Source organism: Palaemon carinicauda, chromosome 3, assembly GCF_036898095.1.
Source record: "Palaemon carinicauda isolate YSFRI2023 chromosome 3, ASM3689809v2, whole genome shotgun sequence".
NCBI classification, from domain to species: Eukaryota; Metazoa; Arthropoda; class Malacostraca; order Decapoda; family Palaemonidae; genus Palaemon; species Palaemon carinicauda.
In genome coordinates, this window is record NC_090727.1 from 96,043,646 (window position 1) to 96,058,899 (window position 15,254).

The 15,254-nt window shown below is 44.3% G+C and overlaps 1 protein-coding gene across 2 annotated transcripts in view; it reads right to left on the reverse strand.

The window, feature by feature from the left end:
* Positions 1–329: 329 nt before the first annotated feature.
* The window catches only part of LOC137638380 (serine-rich adhesin for platelets-like), a 53,847-nt gene continuing 38,922 nt past the window's right edge, over positions 330–15,254 (reverse strand). For both annotated transcript variants that reach the window (XM_068370410.1, XM_068370411.1), the window contains exons 5-6: positions 14,774–14,965; positions 330–6,601 (exon numbers count right to left, since the gene is read on the reverse strand). In XM_068370410.1, coding sequence (XP_068226511.1) covers positions 1,592–6,601; positions 14,774–14,965 — 5,202 coding nt within the window. In that variant the 3' untranslated portion in view covers positions 330–1,591. The remainder of the gene's footprint in view (positions 6,602–14,773; positions 14,966–15,254) is intronic.

A 15,254-nucleotide genomic window follows, 5' to 3' on the forward strand; every position in this document is an offset into this window, starting at 1 on the left:
AACGATTATGATTATCCACCATATGAGATATCACCTCGAATACTAATTGTCAAAAGTCTATGTGATAAGATTCAAACACAAGAAGAACACACATGAATTCGTGCCAATACATTTCTAAAAATCCAACAGATTTAACCACCTATGTGTTTGTTTTTTACAAATATTACAAACCTCTCCTTCTATAGAAAAAAAAATATCCTTGGTGTCATTAGTGAATATTATTCAAGAAAAAGAAAAAACAATGTTTACATGCCAGCCATTTTCCTCAAGACCGCAGTAGAAGCCTGCTTAAAATGCTGACAAGAATGAAAAATAGTCCTCTTCTGTAAAACTATGGAGTCAAAACTTCAAATCATATACTCTTGTCTCTCTGCAGAATGGTAGGGACACAAAAATGCAACAGAAAAGGCATACTCTACGTTATACAGTATGTTGCAACTCATTAAAATTATTAAATTCAACATTTCTTAGTGAAGCATCAACATAACTGTACTGTGATATAAATCTCAACAAGATCATAAATCTTTTAATACTGTATTAACACATTGTTTAACAAATTCTCTAAATAAAAAAAAACTTTAAAAGCAAAGACAAGGAATGCCTTCATTTTGGAAATGTACCAGCAATATTTTACGCTTCAGTGGATTAAACAATATTTACGAGAGGGATGAAAGATTTCTCCCCCTACAACACAAACAAGAGATAACCGAGAGACTATAGAATGCATACTCGAGAAAACATATTCAAAGGCTCTCCAAAGGTTAACTAGCATTCTTGTACTATTCCTGTATTTCGACACTGCTCAAGTAAACAAAGAGGATGATCTCTACTACTTTGGCCCAACATTCATCACCTGTACAATCTAAAGAACACAAAGGTTTTTTTTTTTTTGAAGAGCGTGCAAAAAGGTGCTTTCGAAATTGAGTTGCCATGGTGGACCCATCGAGTAGTTCAAAACTTGCAAGCGAATTTGTATCAAATGTGGAGTATCATTTCTCAGGTATTTTTGACTTGATGAGAAGGTTTAAGAGGATACATTTACCTATTACTGTACTGTATTCTGTATGCAAATAAAAAAAAACCATACGAGTCCACTGAAACGGATACAACTTTCTCACTGCGCAAAACCTCTTATCTCGTAATCAGTAGTAAATTTTGTTGCCCAATATTCTATGAAATGCAATAGGCAAACCACAGCCATGATAATGATAAGAATTGTATGAAAACGTTTTTGCGCAATCACCGATGTTTTCCGCTTCCGTGGACTCGTAGGATTCATACCTGTGTGTTATACGACCGGGAAACTCTTGGCATCACCATGACAAGCTTTTTTTTCTTTTTATTGTAAGACTTGGCTAGGACAAAGGAAGGCATCATAAAGATCAAAAATAAGTATCCCTAACTAGCACTTCAGAAGTGACTGGAGAGGAAATGTTTCAAACACACTAACAAAGAGGATATCTGTGTTGTATAATTTACAAAATAACTGGCAGGTTAGGTACACCATAGTATCATATAAAGTCCTATATATTTAGACCTGTGGCGTCCCAACAACACTGCTGCCCTTTTTTTTATTTTAACTGTGCAACATTTAACTCTTGAGGCATGGCCTGGGGCCATCACTGCTGCTGACACTTGGTTCAGCACACTGAAGTTTGGCATCAATCACATGTGTCACATCACAGACTGGGGTACAGGCACTTGGCTGGGGCACGTTGCCACCTCTCTCCCTCGCATTCATCACCGAAGGTTTACCACCCACATCACTATCACCGCTGGGATTCGGTACTCCACTACTCTGGGTCAGAGAACTTTTAGCCGCACTGTCCGGGGTGTTTAGCGTCTTGCACTGGGACGACACGACGTCGGTCGTACCGTTTAAAGGTACGGCAAAACTCCCAGTGATACTTGGAGATATGGCTACGCTAGCAGTTGTACTTATGGAAAAGGTATTTGCTACGGAACTTTTATGTACATCGAGAGGGGACGACGCTCTAAGGGGTAACTCCTCGACTTTACTGGTCACTGATGTAGCGGGCAACAACATTCCCGGCGGCGTAACTGACGACGTGCTCGATATAGCGGCGGTACCAGAGCAAGTAGGTACAGTACATGTTACGGCATTTTGAGGCAACGAAACACTACAGGTGATTGCAGGTAATGAATTTACAGATGAACTTACAGACACTGCAGTAGAAGTCACATTTCTGGTCGTATCACGAGATACTTCCGTTACAGCCGGACAGCTGGTGGACACTGTATTTGTCACCGAAACTTTTGAACTTGTGCTAATGTTCCCCGACACCGACACGGCTGCGTTTGCAACCGAAACTACAACGGGCGCAATGGATGACACTTTGGGAAACTCTGCTGCACTACTGGATGGAATAGTATGCCCAGGAGAAGGGATTAAGGGGGATGGAGTGGGGTTCACGCAGGAAGCATTACTATTGCAAGGAAAGTTCTGGGTGAGCGAAGTGCAGCTTGGCACTGCCGATATACATGCTGGGGTACCAGTTACTGCGAGGGTTGGGGTCACGCTGCTTGTTGTGGCAAAGGGTGGGATATTCTGTATGCTATTATGAGGAAGAAGCAGAGATGCATATGTATTTGGAATATAAGATGAAATTGTAGAAGATACCTCAGGCAGATTTGCAGTCCCTTTACTCACAGCAGTGTTACTTGAGTTTCCAGTACTGTTTCTACTCTGAGATAATGCTGATAAGGTGTGTGCCAGAGATACTTGCAATGTTTGTGGGTGCAACAATGTTGCCGCCTCGAAACTATTATTTACCTGTGGTACCGACAACCCCGCAACTGATACTACTCCCGATGGGATTGATGTGAATTGAGAAACTGGTATAGGCATGGAAAACACAGGCGACTGTGGTATGGCTATTTGCAAACGGTCTTGACTGGTAGCTGCCATTCTTGGAGCGCTCACGCTGGTTGTTCTCGTGTCGCTTGACGAATAAGAGGGGGTGGAGCATCTTGAAAACTGTGGCGTCTGAGGTCGGACAGCCTGGGTTGTACTTCCCGTTCTGATGAGTGTCTCTGACGATGGAGTGCAGCCAACTGAGCTGGGTAGCTTAGGAGACTGAGGCATTTTTGGTCTGGAAGGCTTTGGGGACTGAGAACTGTTCGGGTAACAACTACTAACAGATACGACCGGCTGGCTTAACCCTAATGACTGACTGGTTAATGCATTCTTAGTAGGAAGAGGCACAGGAGGTTTAGAAGAGACGAAACTCATGTTGTTCTTAGGCATGATAGTTGCTTGAGAGAAAGAAGTTTGTACACAGGCATTCAATTTGGAAGCCAAGTTGGGCGACTGAGAAGTTCCCGTAACTTGAGTACCAGGCGTCTGAGTCGAAGGCTGAGTTGACTGGCCCCCTAACTGGGGCTTCCCAGACTGTCCAGCGAGTAACTTTGGAGACTGCGCTGGAGATCTTGTGTGCCCCGTACTTAAAGTTTTGGGAGAGTGGGGAGTTTGGGGTCTTGAATGATTTGTGCTGGACTGCCTCGGGGACTGTGAAGGGTACGGTCTTGGAGACTGGTTAGAGGTTGGGGTTCTCGGCGATGGAGGGGTCATGGGTCGAGGGGAATGGGCTTGTGGGGGAACTTGGGGTACTAATGGCACTAGTGGAAGAAGGTTGGACTGGAGTGGTAAATCTTGCAGCATTTTGGCTCCCCCAATATTACGGGGACTCAAAGGAGGTCGGGGGGAGAGGCAGGGGGAAAATGCGGGAATGAACGAGGGGGAATTATGTGACGGAATAAGGCTGGTGGCATCTGGATTCTGATAAACAAACGGATAAGTTGGATAACCCAGAGTAGGGCTGGTGTAATATGGAAGAGGCATTGTTCCTATAGTGGCAGGAAGGGATACCCCGGAAGAGGGTATTAAGCCCACGGTTGGGGACCCCACTGCAAAGTGCTGCTGCAATTGAAAGGCTGTATTAGAAGGATTCAGCGTGTTTATCGGCGCTGCCCTCAGCTGCGTTACACAAGTTGGGACTGCCGTTGACAGAGCTGGTTTCGGCAAATTGGAATTATGCACCATGTTTCCAACAGAGCTCACAACTTGTATAGTGGTTCCTGCTTTAGATCTGTCTTCAGTGACGATGGCAGATTGGCCGCTAATGTCTACCTTGGAATTACCAACAGTTGTTTGTACAGTGGACACAATTTCACTTTTGGCTGTGGGACTAATTTTGTTGTTCATTTTACTACCAGTATTACAGCTGCTACTACTACTGGTAGTCTTAATTGTATCAGGATTACTTTGACTTTCTTGAACAGTAGTTTTATGTTTACCAATGACTTTTGAACTTGAATTTGTACTTTCTTTGGCTACACTCTTGAGTGATGTAGGCAAAGTGGTTGATCCTTTGGTACTATTTACTGGTGCGTCCTCCACTCTAGGTGTTGCAACTGTTACAGCCGCTTCTGTATTGGTTGCCTGACTATCCGAAGATATCGGCAATGACCCCAAAAGAGACAGCGTCGTCGGAGTTGAAGACATCGTTGCCAACAGACCGGAAGACACAGAGGAAGTTAAATTTGAAACTGGCGTTAGGCAACCAGAGGACCTGATATCATTAGTTACAGCCATAGGCACAGGTCCCAGAGTTTTCGGATCTAACTTTAGCACGACACCTCGTTTCTGCTGATTTGAGCCGTCGATTACATTTACGTACATCGGTTTCACCCCGGCAGAGGGATTTCCTAAAAATCTTGGGTTGTTACGATTTTTGAAAAATTTATTTGGACGAACTTGTTCTTGCATACCCTTCCCACCGGAAGATTTTCCAGCTCCCAAGGCAAGTTGTTCTCGTGAAATTGTGGGGTTCCAGCTCTTGGGAGGGGTTTTGAGGGTCCTGTACCCAATGGATTGTGACGACTTCCTGAAGTTGCCAGACAGTAATTGTTTTCCAAGGGGTTCTTGCTTCCCTTCCTTCCTAACATTTACTCCGTTGTTACCTGGCTTAGCATCCTGGTTCTTAGCTTCCTCCGGTTGCGAAAATTTAGACGGCCCTGCTTTGAGATGGGGTTTGTTCATATTTGCCATACTTGCAGCTGTGAGACTCGCTGGAATATGGGTCGCTCTGGAATCCCTCGGATTACCAACTTCTTTGGAATCCTTGGACTGCTGCGGGTCACTTGACCTCCTGGATTCTATTGTTGTTCTCTTGTCTGAAGTTTTATCGTGACTGTCACTCAAGGACTTCTTCTTGGCTAAATGATCAGGGAGGGTATCCGAGTCCGTCTTTTCATTAACGGCTGCTGCTCTTGAATCTGAGGAACCGGAATTATTTGGTTTATTAGCCAAAGCTGAAACATTTCCAGCCGCAGGCACACTTTTCAATTTCTCTCCCCTCTTATTGTTAGCAACAATTTCCTCATCCGTTTTGTTTTTGACATTGTCTGCAGGTAGAGAAATAGCATCTTTAACCTTAGGCTGTTTATTCATCGCACTCGGAGGCTCCACACACGTCTCTTTCTCCGCCTGCCTCTCGCCAGTCTTTGGAGGGAAGTCGTCTGCAATTGAACCACTCTCAATTTTTGACAAAAGTTCACAAGCCTCTGACTCGATAGCATTGACCATTCCTTCAACGGTAGTTCCCATCCCACTAGCGCTCATTATCCCAGATTCACTTATAGTCAGCTGTACCTCCTTTCCTTCCTCCTCTCCGCTTTTCATATCGACAGCACTAGGCTTGTTTTCCACAGCCAGCAACGCAGGCTCACTCACCAAATTTGGAAGGCCAGCTGCCACCCAAACATTAACGTGATCGGTTGTGCCCACCTCCCCTTGCAATGGTCTATGCAATGTTGCACTACTGCACACGGCAGGAACCCCCACACCCCCCGGAATGCAATCACCACTCACTGAAACACAGCTCCCGCTGGGTATAATTGTACAAGGAACTCCAGCCGGGCTAATATAACCCATCTCGCTGGGTATAAACGTGACCCCAACATTGACACCGTTGCTGGGTGTCGTGTAAGTCGGGTCGTAAGTTAAATACGTGTCAACAACATTACTACTGTCTGCAATATTTGCTACTTTCTGCAAATTACTATCACAACTCTCCCCACCAATGTCTGTTTTCATTTCGCTTCTAGTATCACCACCACTGCTGCCCTGCGTCAGTTCTGGTTGCACAAGCTCTTTCTTTCCTTCACTCGAGAGCGCCTTGCAATTCTCTTCCTGGACAGTCTCCTCTATTTTTGCGGCCGCTCCCGCGAGAGCATCCGCTGCGCATTCTTTACAACTGGCTGCCTGACCTTCGGCAGCTTTTTTCGCAGCTTCCGATAACCCTTCCCTCGTCCACTTCTCCTCGTCCTTCTTAATAGACGTATCACAATCGTTAGTTTCGAAGGCTTGGAGAAGTGGGGCGCACCTGTACTCCAGTACATTTCCCGCTGCATCCAGAGAAGCGTAGGTCGACATGTTCGCGCCATTTCCGACGCTCGGTTCTAGCTTTGGCATTTCTTCATTGGAATTGAAAGCTTCGGTGCTGAACGACTCTGGGTCGAGCTTGATCTTTTTATTCGCTCTCTCGTATATCCGGTATTGTAACTGCAGAGGTTCAGTCTGAAATGCAAAGCCAGGCATCAGTGTGGAACAAGAGGTAATGAGAGAAATATCTGGAAAGAGGTAACCAGGAAATTATTGATAAGTAATAGTACAAAAATCTATGAAGAGGATATATCACAAATGAAGCAAAACCTTATAAAAAAAGATCTAATAGCTTATAACCAGCACACAAATGTGCTATCAATTTACATACATCAACTACATGTGCATCTGTACTTAACCCTTTTACCCCCAAAGGACGTACTGGTACGTTTCACAAAAGCCATCCCTTTACCCCCCTGGACGTACCGGTACGTCCTTGCAAAAAAATGCTATAAAAAATTTTTTTTTCATATTTTAGATAATTTTTTGAAAAAATTCAGGCATTTTCCAAAAGAATGAGACCAACCTGACCTCTCTATGACTAAAATTAAGGCTGTTAGAGCAATTTAAAAAAAAAAAATATACTGCAAAATGTGCTGGGGAAAAAAATAACCCCCTGGGGGTTAAGGGTTGGAAATTTCCAAATAGCCTGGGGGTTAAAGGGTTAACAGAAGAATATGAACATTTTCCATTGAATAGATACTGTACAGTATTTTGCTTGGCTTTTAAAAACATTTTTAGTATTACATATAATGATTATTTTTACGTGTTTTTCATACGAAAATGTTTTTTATGCATTTTTCCTTTGTATATAGCAATGTATTTGTTAAGTTGGAACAACTACATCCATTTTTTTTATTTGTAGCTAATGAATACTGATGCTAAAAGGTTCATCTTGAAATGTGCTGCAAGTGTTGTAAGTTTACGGAAAATTACACACACCTAACTCTTTCTAAAATTGCTTTCTCACAAACATCAAATAACATTGGAATAAAAGGTGCTGATAACCAATACTACTGCTGCTATAAAGAAAACTGACAAATTTGAAATTTATTTGTATTTTTCCTAAAGATACAAATCTTGAGTTCTTTATTAGGGATATACTTTTGGCGCGCTAGAAATAGGAATGAATGGCGAGCGATTGTGACGCAGTTCCGGTAGGCCCTGCTGCTTCCTCCGGTGCCTTGGATGACCGCGGAGGTAGCAGCAGTAGGGGATTCAGCGTTATGAAGCTTCATCTGTGGTGGATAACGAGGGAGGGTGGGCTGTGGCACCCTAGCAGTACCAGCCGAACTAGGTTGAGTCCCTTGTCAGGCTGGGAGGAACGTAGAGAGGAGAGGTCCCCTTTTTTGTTTCATTTGTTTGATGTTGGCTACCCCACAAAATTGGGGGTTGGTACATATGTATGTACCTTTGGCGAAGACGGAAGACTAGCCATAAGACGAGGTGTAAGTAACACTGCTAATTAGCATATGTAGCCGGCTACCCCGCTCACAGACACCAGTATTGTCTCGTTACTTTTGACTGCAGGCAAAAACAGGGGGACAGGTGGTGGCGGGCCAAATTTGTATAAAGACTTCAAGGCTTGTATCATTAGGAAATATACAAATTACTTTCAAATTTGTCAATTGTTCTGACATTAAATTTTTCAAATTTGTCAATTGTTCTGCCACTAAATTTTTCAAATTTGTCAATTGTTCTTACACTAAATTTTTTAAATTTGTCAATTGTTCTGACACTAAATTTTTCAGACACTGAATTTTTCAAATTTGTCAATTGTTCTGACACTAAATACAAACCCTTTTGCTCTTTCTCAAGGATGACTCACCCATTAGGAGGGTGGAAGTCCGAGCCAACTGGCTGGTTTTTAACATGGAGTTTTCTCATACGTGCTCCGCCTGTAACAGGGAAAAACCCTGACAACTTGCTAAATTCCGCGCAATGCACTGTTAGCGGCCTGCACAATGTGTGCGATTGTGTGATATTGGTCCAGGTACCAGTACCAGTACCAGTACCAGCTGAACTCGGCTGAATCCCTGGTTAGGCTGGAGGAACGTAGAGAGTAGAGGTCCCCTTTTTTGTTTCGTTTCTTGTTGTTGTCGGCTACCCCTCAAAATTGGGGGAAGTGCCTTTGGTATATGTATGTATGTATGTAAGAATTCTCAAAAACGCAGGAATCTTTGAATCAACTACAGACGTTACCCAATCTCACCTCATAAGGGGGTTTGGGGGTGCAAGAAGTAGTATTTCTATAAGTTACAGGGAGGAATTGGTTTTACCTACAGAGAGGTGAGGCCAGCTCGGAGAGGACCATGGGTGCTGTTCCCCAAGAGACGGGAAGATGAAAGAATGAAAGAGCCATTCATTCTTGACATGCTGTTCCCCAAGAGACGGGAAGATGAAAGAATGAAAGAGCCATTCATTCTTGACATGCTGTTCCCCAAGAGACGGGAAGATGAAAGAATGAAAGAGCCATTCATTCTTGACATTCTTCCCAGACTAATCCCGGGTAACCTTTGCCCTCAACCACCTGCTAGTTGTCCATCAAGGAACCTGAGGTATTTAAACCACTTTCTGTGCAGTCACCACAGGGCCAATGGAGAATGCCTCCATGTACCTGTGAGTCACGTCTAGTAGGTAGCGGGCGGTGAAGGTAGTTTGACGCTTCCACGCGCCCGCTTGTAGGACCTGCGTTACAAAGTAGTTTCCCTTGAACGCTAGGGACATGCTTATGCCTCTAACGTCATGAGATCTGGGTTGTCTAGTCGGAAGAGGATCGGGATTCAGTGCCAAGTCTATGGCATTGCGAATCCAAGCAGAGATGGTGTTATTGGTGATACTTCTCTTGACCTTTCACGTGCTGACAAAGAGTGCTGCTGTTTTCTTGAGATAGTACCACAATCTCCTCACTGGACAAAGTGACAGTTGATCTGTATCATCGGTTACGTTATAAAGACTCCCAAACTGGAAGGGCCCAAATCTAGGCTCCATTACTCTCGGATTTTGAGTCCTGGCGATAAATTCAAGGATAAAGCCAAGCGTTAACTCCCCCCATCCCCTTGAATGGGCGACGTCATAGGAAAGACCATGAAGTTCGCCGACTCTTTTAGCTGAAGCCAAAGCGAGTAGGAAAACCGTCTTCAGGGTAAGGTATCGATCCGATGCCTGGCGTAATGGTTCATAGACAGCACGCTTCAGGGACTGAACGACGCAAACCACGTTCCGTTGGGATGGTCTAACTTCTGACTGAGGGCAGGTATGAGGAGAGACAATTCCAACGAAGACAAAATATTAACTCTATTCAGCCAAGAGGCAAGGCTCAAGACTGAGCAGTAGCCTTTCACCAAGACAGAGATGAGCTTTTCCTCACGAAGGTATACGAGGAATTTCACTATTGTTGGAATAGCGGTATCGAGGGTAGAGATACCCCTTACATAACACCAACAACAAAAGACAGTCCACTTGGCCTGGCAGACTGAAGCCGAAAACATTCGCAAGGATCCAGACATCCTTTTCGCAGCCGCTCTGAGAGAGGATATGCTGGATAGTCTCCAGGCATGAAGTCGCAAGGAAGCTATGGCTTTGTCGTAGATATTCACATGTGGCCGTTTGAGTAGATCGCGTCGTGGAGAGAGAGAGAGAGAGAGAGAGAGAGAGAGAGAGAGAGAGAGAGAGAGAGAGAGAGAGAGAGAGAGAGAGAGAGAGAGAGCCTTACCTTACCTTATTGCCTTATTTTTTGTTTGGGTTCCCCCAGGTCCCTCAGTGTGAGGCACCTCGTATATCCACCAGAGAGTTGCTAATACATCTTCCGGTGTATTTTGCATCTTCCAGTCTTGGATGGTCTGGGATGCATCTTAGGTATTTATCGAGCTGATTTTTAAACGCACCTACGCTCACTCCTGATATGTTTCTTAGATGAGCTGGCAGCACATTAAATAGTCGCTGCATTATCGATGCTGGTGCGTAGTGGATTAATGTCCTGTGCACCTTTCTCAGTTTACCTGGAATGCTTTTTGGCACTATTAATCTACCTCGGCTTGCTCTTTCTGATACTTTAAGCTCCATGATGTTTTCAGCAATTCCTTCTATTTGCTTCCATGCTTGTATTATCCTGTAGCGTTCTCTTCTCCTTTCTAGACTGTATAGTTTTAAAAATTGCAGTCTTTCCCAGTAATCAAGGTCCTTAACTTCTTCTATTCTAGCAGTATAGGACCTTTGTACACTCTCTATTTGCGCAATATCCTTTTGGTAGTGTGGGTACCATATCACATTGCAGTACTCGAGTGTACTACGCACATAAGTTTTGTAAAGCATAATCATGTGTTCAGCTTTTCTTGTTTTAAAGTGTCTGAATAACATTCCCATTTTTGCTTTACATTTAGCCAACAGTGTTGCTATTTGGTCGTTGCATAACATATTCCTATTTAAAATTACACCAAGGTCTTTAATTGCTTCCTTGTTTATGATTGTCTCATTATTAGGTCCCTTGTATGCATACACCATTCCTTCTCTGTTTCCATAATTTATTGATTCGAATTTATCGGAGTTAAATACCATCCTATTTATCTCCGCCCATTCATATATTTTGTTTAGATCTCTTTGTAGTGAGTTCCTATCTTCATCACAAGTAATTTCTCTACTTATTCTTGTGTCATCGGCGAAACTTCTCACTACGGAGTTTTCAACATCACAGTCTATGTCTGAGATCATAATAACAAATAGCAGTGCAGCTAATACCGTACCTTGGGGCACACCAGATATTACCTGGGCTTCATCTGATTTCTCGTCATTTGCAACCACTATCTGTTTTCTGTTTTGCAGGAATTCTTTTACCCATTTTCCTATCTTTCCCACAATATTATGCTTTCTCATTTTTTTCTCCAATATGTTATGGTCTACCTTGTCAAAGGCTTTTGCAAAATCTAGATAGATCACATCTGTATCTTTTTCATTTATCATATTATTGTATATGTTTTCATAGTGAGCTATCAGTTGGGTCTGTGTACTTTTTCCAGGTACGAAACCGTGTTGACCCATATTAAACAAATTATTTTTGACCAAATGGTTCATTATTTTCTTTTTTATTACCCTCTCATACACTTTCATAATATGTGATGTTAGACGAGAGAGAGAGAGAGAGAGAGAGAGAGAGAGAGAGAGAGAGATCTGGTCTTGTCGAGTACCCTTATCAGAGAGAACGGGAATTTCCACCGTTGTTGAAATGCATCTTGCCAGAGAGCGTGAGGCTCAGGGACTGGGGAGCAGTAGAGCACGAGCCAGTTGTTCAGTGACGTCACGAACAGATCCACATTCGAGGAATCCCGCAAAGTCAGGACTTTGTTGGCTACTAGACGACTCAAAGACCACTCGGAGCCCACTATCCGAGTCGCTCTGCTCAGATTGTCCATGAGCACATTCCGCTTGCCAGGAATGAAGTGGCCAGATAGGAACACCAAGTTGTCTTCTGCCCATCTAGGCTTCTCCACTGCTGGATGGCATAGGGGGTGCGAAAAGGTACCACCTTGCTTGTTTACGTAAGCCATTAAAGTTGTGTTGTCGATCATCAACACCAAAATAAATTGCCAGGAACTGCTGAAACTGTTGGAGGACTAGACAGGCTGCCCCCATCTCTAAAAGATTTATGTGATGGTAACTTTCGGTCTCTGACCAGAGCCTGGAGGCCGTGTGGTGCATCATGTAGGGCCCCCAACCCTTCTTTTGACACATCTGAATAGAGCATCAATTCCGAGGGAGGGACGAGAAGCTCAACCCCTTTATGGAGATTCTCATCTGCCACCCACCACATCAGTTCCGTCAGCTGCTCGGGTCCCCTGGGGACCAACGTATCTGGGGAGTTGTCGTATTGAACCCACCTGGATTTTAGCTGCCACTGAAGAGATCGAATTCAGGGGTGGCCGATGAGCACTATACGAGCCAGGGATGATACATGACCTAGGAGACGTAACCATTGCTGAGATGGGTGAGCTTCTCGGAGGAAAGGGCGTGCCACCTTCCTCAGCCTCTGTATTCTGTCGTCTGATGGGAAGACTTTCTGCAGGTTGGTGTCGCTGATCAATCCCAGGTATACAAGTCTTTGTGAGTGAAGCAGGGATGACTTCTCGAGATTTAATACAATCCCCAGATCTTGGCAAAATGTGAGGAGTCTGTCTCGGTGTTGCCACCGAATCTGCTAGGATTAGCCAATCGTCGAGGTATCTTAGGAGATGGATGCCGATCCTATAGGACAAAGTTGACTCTAAGGCGAAAACCCTCGTGAAGTCTTGAGGAGCTATCGAAAGACTGAAGCACAGCACCTTAAACTGGTATTACCTGTTGTCGTGGATGAGCCTTAGATACTTCCTTGATCTGGAAGTATGCGTCCCTGAGATGCAGGGTACACATGAAGTCTTGTGGTCTTACCGCTTGTCTGACCGTGTCTGCTGGCTTGATCCTGAATTGAGTTTGTCGAACAAACTTGTTTAGAGCTGAGATCGATGACGGGTCTCCAGCCTCCAGATGTCTTTTTCACAAGAAAGATTTAACTGAAGAAGCATAGGGACTCATCAAGGACCTCCTGGAGAATGCCCTTCTCCAACATGGTCTGGACTTGGGCCTGAAGGGCCAGCTTCTTTGTGGATTCATTTGCATAGGAGCTCGATGGAACTGGATTCAGAGTCAATGGAGAGAGAGGTCGAGTGAACGAGACACGATACTTGGAACGGATTACTGAGACTATCCAGGGTTCGGCTCCACGCTGTTGCCACCTCTGCGGTGTTGCAGGTATCTGCCCACTGGTGGGCAAGTGGGAGTATCGCCTGTCCTAGCGGGAACGGCCTCGGCTGCCACCTCTACTACCTTTTCCTCCAAGGGTGGGCTTGGAACACTTCTGGTCTTTTGCAGAAAAGAGCTTCATCGATACGTTTCTCAAGGATCCTCCTGTCCTATTCATCTGCAGCTTATTCAAAGGGGTCGCTGTTTCATAGGACCGATATGCCATGGCCCTATTGAGGAGACAATTATGGTTGGACTTCCTTCACCGCTATGCCGCCCACTCGACGTCTTCTGACCTGAAAAGAGAGAAGTCTTCTAGTTTAGAATTCCCGAATCTGGTCAATTCTGCCTTGGAGACTTGCCGATGGAACGTTTCAACTATCAAGTCCCTTCTTTTGAGTATTACGTGGGCGTATCACATTCGCCTGCAGGTTGACGACCTGGTGGGTGAGGAACTCAATGGTCCGGGTACCCGTCAAAAGGAAGGTCTCTATCAACTTCCTTATGGAGTCCCTGGACCAATCTTTGGTTGTGACTTGGTGTCCCACTAACCCCAACCATAGGCCCAGCCATGAAGTAGCCTGCATGGAATACTTTGCGAATTTCTCCATGTCCAGGGTATCCCACTGGGAGGAAGACCAATCCCGACATTCCTCGCAGGTGTCATCCTGCACACAAGGTCATCCTCTGCAGGCCGGACACAACGATGGGGTCGGTGTAAGCCAAGACATGAAGGTACCGCAGAAGTGACCATCAGGTTCTGGACAGGTTTGCATGATGAATGCCAAAAGAAGCAATCATACCTGAAATGAAAAAAAGCAAAAATGAATTAGACAGATGACAGACAACAAAGTTGGGAGGCGGAGAGAGCACGTCCGCTCTCGGCCAAGCCGAAAGAAAAAGTGACGAAACAACACCAGGGCTGCCGTTTTTCTACACAACACTGTGGAATACTGAGTGTTGCCATCACACAGAGCTGCCATAAATTCGTAGCTGCTGGTGACGTCAAATTTCCCTCCGTTTTCTATCCCATCATGATTGGTGAAAAATGTAGATCTTTATTCTACATGACGTGGAATTATCCACGTCATATTAAAACCTAAAGTTACACTGATTTCAAGTATTTAGCATTATTTTGATGAATTTACATAAATCAACATATTTTACCATAATTTTTTTCATATTTTTCTTCCTATTCATGAACTGATTCATGCTTCAAGTGAAGGACTGTGGATGTAGAAAAAAATTCTACAGTCAGTTGCCAGATGTCACAATATTTCTACAGTAGCAGACGAAATTCCATGAAACGGCAACCCTGAACAACACTGGTGTGTGTAAACGGGGGAGCCGGCTAACCCCCGTACCCCACTCAAACTAGCGGTGGGGCAGTTACACCTCGCTCAAAGTCTTATGGCTAGTCTTCCAGCTTTGCCTAAAGTATATCCCTAATAAAGAGTGAAAGGGTTTGTATTTAGCGTCGGAACAACCTTCATTACTTCTGGTAAATGTTCACGAACATAAAAGCTGCATGCGTACCCTCTGCCAAGATGTTATGTATGCCACGTCGACGAGAGTTAAGGTATCACTAAGGGGATCTTCGGAAGTGCAAGTCAGCACGGCCAACGGATGGGACGGCCCGACGCCAAACTTCGCTCTCAACAGCCGCTTCAACTGAGCAATGCTGACGCCCGCAGGGCACTGAAGGTATCGTACGTGGTGCCCGTCCTTCTGTGAATGGAGAAGTCATATTGAAGTGTAAATAAATAAGTTAGAAACTCACTGGGTATGATATATATAGCACTTAGAATAATGTCCACACTTTACCAGATAACAGTACTCAGATAGGTATCTTTTACATATTTTAACCCTTTTACCCCCAAAGGACGTACTAGTACGTTTCACAAAACTCATCCCTTTACCCCCATGGACGTACCGGTACGTCTTTTCAAAAAAATGCTGTAAAAAATTGTTTTTTCCATATTTTTGATAATTTTTTGAGAAAATTCAGGCATTTTCC